At 46.0% G+C, this 7155-nt stretch overlaps 1 protein-coding gene across 5 annotated transcripts in view; it reads left to right on the forward strand.

Annotated features, from left to right (window-relative positions):
- LYPLA2 (lysophospholipase 2) overlaps window positions 1-2800 on the forward strand; it is a 28496-nt gene extending 25696 nt beyond the window's left edge. For all 5 annotated transcript variants that reach the window (XM_039363052.1, XM_039363053.1, XM_039363055.1 and 2 more), the window contains exon 10: window positions 32-2800. In XM_039363052.1, coding sequence (XP_039218986.1) covers window positions 32-82 — 51 coding nt within the window. In that variant the 3' untranslated portion in view covers window positions 83-2800. The remainder of the gene's footprint in view (window positions 1-31) is intronic.
- The last annotated feature ends 4355 nt before the right edge of the window (window positions 2801-7155 follow it).

Raw genomic sequence — 7155 nt, forward strand, 5'->3', positions numbered from 1 at the left:
AGTATTTTCCCCTCCTCTTTGATGTGTGCAGGAGATGATGGCCGTGAAAGACTTCGTGGAGAAGCTGTTGCCCAGGATTTAAGCCGAGCTAGTCAAGACTGTTGCAGGGAGAGGAGACAGAAGTCACCAGCTTTGATCTTGAACCCTTGACCTGTTGGCTGCAATTGGAAGCCATGGCAATCCACCTCCTCACCAGTCACTCGTCTCCTTTCTCGAGCCTTCCCCTCCTGCCTGCGCTGTCCCCCCCCTCCTGTGCAAAGGGGGGAGGAGAGTGTCCTTCTCTCCCACATGGCGGGTGAAGGTACCAAGTGGTTTTAAGGTACAGCTGAGATCCTAATCTTGCAGATTATTATTTCAGTCACCTTTCAGTATTTCCCTGTTCTCTCTCCTCTTTCCTGTTTTGTCTCAGCACCCTCCCAATCCAACCCCCCCCCCCCAAATCTAAATGTAAACTGCCTGTGGCTGTGGCAGAGAACTGCGTGGTAGCCAGAGGCTTAAAGCAAAAGGTATTAAGAGACGGTGTTCTGGCTATTACCATACTTTCAAAGGAGTTTTACAGTTCAGTCTTCTGAACTGTCCACCAGGCATCCTTCCCCCTTCATGATGCTCAGCCCGTCCCACTCCATATTTCACTGGGACCATTTCAACTATGCAGGCGGGCTCAGCTTTCTCCGGCGTGGCAAGGCCTGTTTCTGCCCTGCGCAAGCCGTCAGCCCTGCCATGCTCTCTGTACTATAAGCTCTCCTCCAAGAGTCCGTCAGCAAAAAAGAGGAAGAGTTGCTTTGTGTTGAAGGGCCACGGCCGGTTGGTTCCCCTTGTGACAGTGGCAGCTGCTCCACCAGTCCCTGCCCTGAACGGAGTGATAAAGTGGTGGAGAGGACCCACTGTGCCGGGAGTCACTTCATGTTGTGTGCTGTGGACTGTGTTGTTGTGTTCTGTCCTCTCCTCCGTGCTGCCTTTATCCTGACCCACGGGACCCTTTTTGTTTTGTTGTGAGCAGGAGAAAATGGCTATCCAGGGGAGTGGACTCAAGATGGGTCTGGCCAGTAGGCCTCCCTAGACTACGGTCTCTGACAGTTCCACATACTAGTCTGGGCAGTGCTCAGACAATGGCTGTTCTAGCCTGCTATGCCAACTTGTGTTCCTGCCCAGTCACACCAAGCAAGTGCAAGCTGGGTTTTGGTGTGTGCCATGTTGCCAGAATTGTGCTCCTGCTGCGCCCTCCCCCCCACTTCCTGTGTGGTTCCCTGAGTCCACTGTCTCTTGTTTTCTCCTTGAGATCAGGCTTGTGCTGTTGAACAGCAGCAATGTTTCTTTTCCTTCTCTCCCTTGTGAGTCACTGCTATGGGCTTATCATAAGACTGGCAGCCAGGGACAAGATGCAACTTCAAAAGCAACTTCCCCCCCCCCTCTTCCTTTTGTTTTGGCGAAGGGCTAGTCTTGTTTTGTGTGTCACCCTGCCACCTGTTGTGTGTGTGTGGAATTCGCACCCTTCCTTCTCCCTCTCCTATGCAGTCCTTTACACTGGGCAACAGCAATAAGAAGGCCCAGGACTAGGACAAACCTCTCCTTTCCTCTCCTGGCTTTTGTGATGGGATAGAGACAGGCTTACCCAACATGCCGTTTGGGGCATCTAAATTGAGATCCTTGTGAACTGCAGCTCCCTCCCGTGCCCCGTGCTTGGTAATCCAGCCAGCATCGCCAAGGCCTTTTGCAAAATTGGCTCCTCTTCTGAGAAGCTGAACCCGTGGGGATGACGTGTGCGTGGCCGTTGTGTGGCAAAGTAGGATCATCCGGTGAAAGGGAGACCCGGTTTGGGGAGAGGAAGAGGCCTGGCCTCTTTGTGCAGCCCCCACCTCCCCCTACCTTCATCTCTAGATTGCAGGGGCATCTCCATCTGAACCTTTATTTTTGAGCGGAGTGCCGCTCCTGTCCACACAGGTAATAAGTGATGGTGGAAAAGCAGAATGTCTTCAGCCTCCTATCCTTGCCAAGAAAACACAATATTCCTCTTCAGCCCGTTTGTGTTTCCCCTGTTTCAAAGGAACGGCTTCTGCAGCTGTCTTGACCTGCACTTGGAAGTGCTAATAGATAGGAAAAAAAACACGCCTGCTCAGTCTCGCTACTATCGCCAGAAAGCAATGGTAAAATTCTGAGAGGGTAAAATGAGTTGTGCAACCGAATGGACCACAAGTGTGAGCAGATATCATTCCCGATGTTTCCGTTTAAAACAAAACAAACAAAAATCTTTGCAAGTAAAACAGAACACATAAAGGGAATCCTGGCTCACCTTCCCCCCCCCCCCTTCCCTTTCTGCTTATTTTTTTTAAGAGTGGAGCTTGTTTGGCTAAATTAGGTTCTGCACGCATTTGCAGCAAGACATAGCGCAGCCTACTTCACCATTCTCGCGTCCTCCATGTTCTACTGCATTTCAGCTTCCTTCTGCACCAAGTAACCCGCAAGGGGCCATGTGTGGACAGGTTGGTTGCCTGTTTCCACCACTCCGCTCCTCTCAGGCCACTGAGCTGTAATGTCCCGCAGAGCAAGTGGAGCGATCCCGGCTCTGGTTTCGGCTAGCCCAGCTTCCTCATTGGGCCTTCCCAAAGCTGTTGTCAACGTGGCCTGGATGGTATAGAAGGGACGGGAATGAACACAGAAGCCCCCAAGGAAGAAGATGCTTCTCTCTCTGTTCCTGCAAGGGGATCTCAGCAACCTCTTCTCCCTTTCCCTCTGTCTCCCTCGTATGTTGTTTTAATTTTTGTGTTCCTTCCTTCAAGATTAAACAGAAACCGACATCGGTGCCTCATCTTTTGCTTTGTTAAAACCTCCTCGCGGGGGGGGTCCCTTTCTCCTGCAGGGAGGGTTTTCAGTGTTGGACAGCTCTTGCGAACATCTGAAACCTGGGATGGTCTGTCCTTGGCTGCTGTGAGGGGCTGGATAACCAGAGGAAGAGCTACCCCAAAGGTGCTTTTTCCAAAAGGCAACTGGACTTTCTTGGTTTTTTGTTTTTTTTTTCTCTTGAAAACATTTTGCTTCTCACCCAAGGAACTTTTTCAGAAGCTTCTTAGATGAGAAACAAAATGTTTTCCAGAAAAAAAGAACCATGACCTGAATGATTGAGAATTTCCATAGGCAGAGAAAGGGCTGTTTACTTCCTCTATATCAGTGGTTCTCAACCTGTGGGTCGGGACCCCATTTGGGGTCGAACGACCATTTCACGGGGGTCGCCAAACAACGCAGTCTGCCATTTTTTCCCCTCTTTTCCTTAGCTGTGCTCCTCCCTTTTATTCTATTGGCTTTTGAAAGCCAATAGAATAGACTCTCTTCAATAGAGTCTAATTCTATTGGCTTTCAAAAGCCAATAGGAATTGTCCAGGTTGTCTCTGCCCTGCTGAGCCCGCCAAAAGTCCCATTCTGCAAACGGTGCTGCACCAGTTGAGTAGTCCTCGACTTACAACCGGTTGAGTAGTCCTCGACTTACGACCGGTTGGGGGTCGTGACATTAAAAAGGTTGAGAACCACTGGTCTATATGTTTATAACAGCTTTTGCCATGCTGGCCTGGTATGTTGAGTGAAGTCAACTCTGGGCGAGGCGATCCTCCTTTGTGCTTTGTGTGCACCCAAGGTTTGGTCTAGAATTCTATACAAAGGGTACGAATAATCTGCATATGAGAGAGCACTGTTGGTGACTGGAAGGGAGCAGCAGTTCCAGGAAGGGCTGATCTTATTTTTCTTGCTTGCTCTGTTTGCCATTGTGCTTCACAGGGGTTTCTTTGATCGTGATTTCAGATTTGGGGCATTCTGAAAACGAGCATACGCTTTCCCTCTGAGCAACTAGCCCAGTGGTTCTCAACCTTTCTAATGCCGCGACCCCATAATACAGTTCCCCCTGTTGTGGTGACCCCCAACCACTTATACATCACCGGGTGCCAGGGACATGGCCAAAGAAAAGGGGGAAAAATGGCGGACAGCCTTGTTTGGCGACCCCCGTGAAATGGTCGTTCGACCCCAAATGGGTCCCGACCCACAGGTTGAGAACCACTGAACTAGCCTCTCTTCCCTCCTGTAATTCCAAGCGAAAATCAGAAATTTCACTGTGGTTACATTTTATCTGAAGCATTCTTCCCCTGGGGGGAAAATGATCTTCTAGTCCTCTGAGAGCATCTCTTCAGGTTCTGCAAATCCTGCCAGGCAGACTCCTGGCATCCCACCCACCAGTCAGCAGAGTTGTTTCACCACGTGAATGTGTCTGTTTGCATAGCAACTAAGCCAGGCCTTCCATCAGAACAAGAGCTTGAAGCTTGTCACTGACAAAGACAGCTCCAAAGTACTTTTGAACAGGCTTTGATTTCTTCTTCCCCTCCCATTTATTGTTTAAGAGAGCTATAGATTGCTTAATAGTGATTTTGATGGATTACATGCCGTCCAGTTGCTATCATCTCTTAGCAACCACATAGATAGGTGTTCTTCATAATGATCTGTCCTTAATGTAGTCCTTCAGGACTTTAAAGCCTAAAGGTTGACCAGAAAGACTAATCTAGTTGCTGCTTGTCCCCCTTCTACTCTTCTACTCTTTCCCAATATCAGAGCTTTCTCCAGAGAGATGGGCCTTCAAATCATGTGTCCAAAGAAGCATAATTTGAGCCTGATCACCTAACACAGTGGTTCTTAAACTTTTTGAACGAATCGCCCCCTTGAGCCAATGAGGAAGTTGTCATCGCCCCCCTCCCCCAACATAACCTCTCAATCACAACATAGGAAATAATTCTTCAATTTATGCAAACACTTTTTTTGTTTTCTTTAAAATTGTCATCATATCAATGCAAATAATTTATTTCCAGTCTTTTTCCCATATCTTCCATATTCTGGCCAATGGCGTGCCACTGTATGGGTAGAGGCTGCTGCGCAACGCGCATGAAGATAAGCGATGCGTATTCACATATGTACGGCGTTCTGTACTGAAGCTAGCTGGAGGAACATTTGAAAACACAATTCAATCTACTAAGAGCGAGCAATCTGATGTTTTTGTACGACAGATATACAGCGATTCACTGTACGAAAAAGTCTCAAAAGTGTCCCCAAAACATCTCGCTCCATCGCCCCCATATCACCCCCTTTTCATTCCTTCGCCCCCGCATCACTCCTTTTCGTTACATTGCCCCTCTGAAAAATGAAATCACCCCCTGGGGGGCAATATCGCCCAGGTTAAGAACCACTGACCTAACACACTAATTTTAAATGTGTACAGTAAAAGACATTGTGGGAATCCAGCCAGACCCCCTTTATAAACCAATTTCAACAGTTATATTTATTAAACCCATAATCAAACATCTTGCATGAGTGCAGCCAATGAATACTGCAAATTCGTTACTTATCTATGTGCCACTGCAATCAACAGCCAATTCATATTCCCACCTCAAAAGTAAGTAATTTATTAGAGCAATAATATAATTTACTCAAGACATTTATTCTTGATGTCACTTTCCCCCCCTAGGTATTCCTGGGGTGTTGTTATCCAATTGCCTGCTAGCTTTTCCCCTGTGTTTCTTATATCTGGTTCAGGTTTTCATGAAGCTTCGTTTGGGGAGGAACAGGCAACCTTAGTGCAGCTTTGGCTTCCTTTAAAGAGGGCTAATGAGTAACTTATAGCAAATGAACCTGTTACTACCTTTTTTGTTACAAGACTTTTCACAGCCTATTGACTGTAGGATCGCTTAAAATCTCTACCGAAATGCTTCTTTTACCACTATCTGAAAAGTCTTAATACAGGGGTTCCCAACCAGGGGTGCTCACACCCCCTGGGGGTGCGAGGCTGATATTCCAAGGGCTGCGAAAACTTGGGTTTTCAAAATTGTAGTATATACACATAATTCGTTGTCGTTATTTTGAACTTTGGTAAGGGGCGCGAGAATATATCAGAAGCATTCTAGGGGTGTGGAACCGCTGTCTTGATAGAATAGCTCAGGGTTGAACTGTAGAGTTCTTGCTGCTCTCCGAGCTTGGTTGTTTGCAGATGTTTAATTACCTGACTAAATAACTCCATCAGTTCTAGTGAGTGTGAGGTGGGCTCCCTCTTTATATACAATAGCTTGCCCTGCCACAGTTGGTGGACGTCTGGTTTTTCTACTTGGCTGTTCCTTGATTAATGTATAGTTTTCTGCTTGATTGTTTGCCTGGTGTTGATCCCTGTTTATCTGGGCATAGGCTGCTGGAGAGGATGTGTTCTGATCTTTTTGTTTCCTTAGCTTTTTATTGTTTCTTTTGAATGGTGTGTAAATGTGGTTTATCTCTACGTGTCTATTGATGGCCGATTTATCTGAATGCTAAGCTTCTAGGAATTCTCTAGCATTTTTAGATTTGGCTTGATCTAGAATGCTTGTTTCCTAGTTGAAACTATGATTGATCTATCCATGTGTTATGAGATTAAGATTTCACTGTGTCCTCTGATTACTAGTCGGCGTTCATGAACGTGCTCTGCTAATCTTATACTTCTTTGTCTCAGACACGTTGCTGATGGATCTTTTGATTTACTTAAGAGGTTTTGGAGAGCTTTTGGTTGATTTGTGTGTGTTATGATTGTAATAGTCTGTTGGTTGTTTCTGAAATGTCTTTTGATATTTGGCAACGTTATTCTTTTCATAACTTGTGTCGGTTGTAGTGTAATGGGTTGAGTGGCTAGGCATTTCTTTTTGACAAAGATTCCCTTAAAAGCATTTTAATGCAAATCTGTAAGTCTGCCTTTGGGGTGGGGAGTTGTTCATGGGATTTTGGATTTTTGCTGTTGTGCTTCCTAACAGAGACAGAACATAGCATGGTGCACAATTCACCAAAATTCATCCTCTCTGACCTGAGATAGAGCAATTCTAAGAGCTGTTCCAGCAAAACAGATGTGAGGATGGGGAGGCTGTTGAATAAATAATGTGCTTGCTTTAGTAAAACACTAGTTTTTTTTTTAAATAGAACCTTCCCTTTTCCAGGAATATCACCATAACACCATTTTAAAGCCCTTGAAACCGTTATTTTATTTTTAAGTGAAACTCTCATGGCTCCAAAAAGATTGTCCATTCCTACTCTTGAAGCATCCAGAAAGGTTTTTTTTTAATTTATGTGCACATTAATATTAATCATATAACGTTGATGTCCTGAGTCTTGAAA

Source organism: Crotalus tigris, unplaced genomic scaffold, assembly GCF_016545835.1.
Source record: "Crotalus tigris isolate CLP2741 ecotype Arizona unplaced genomic scaffold, ASM1654583v1 scf7180000019504.1669754, whole genome shotgun sequence".
NCBI lineage: Eukaryota > Metazoa > Chordata > Lepidosauria > Squamata > Viperidae > Crotalus > Crotalus tigris.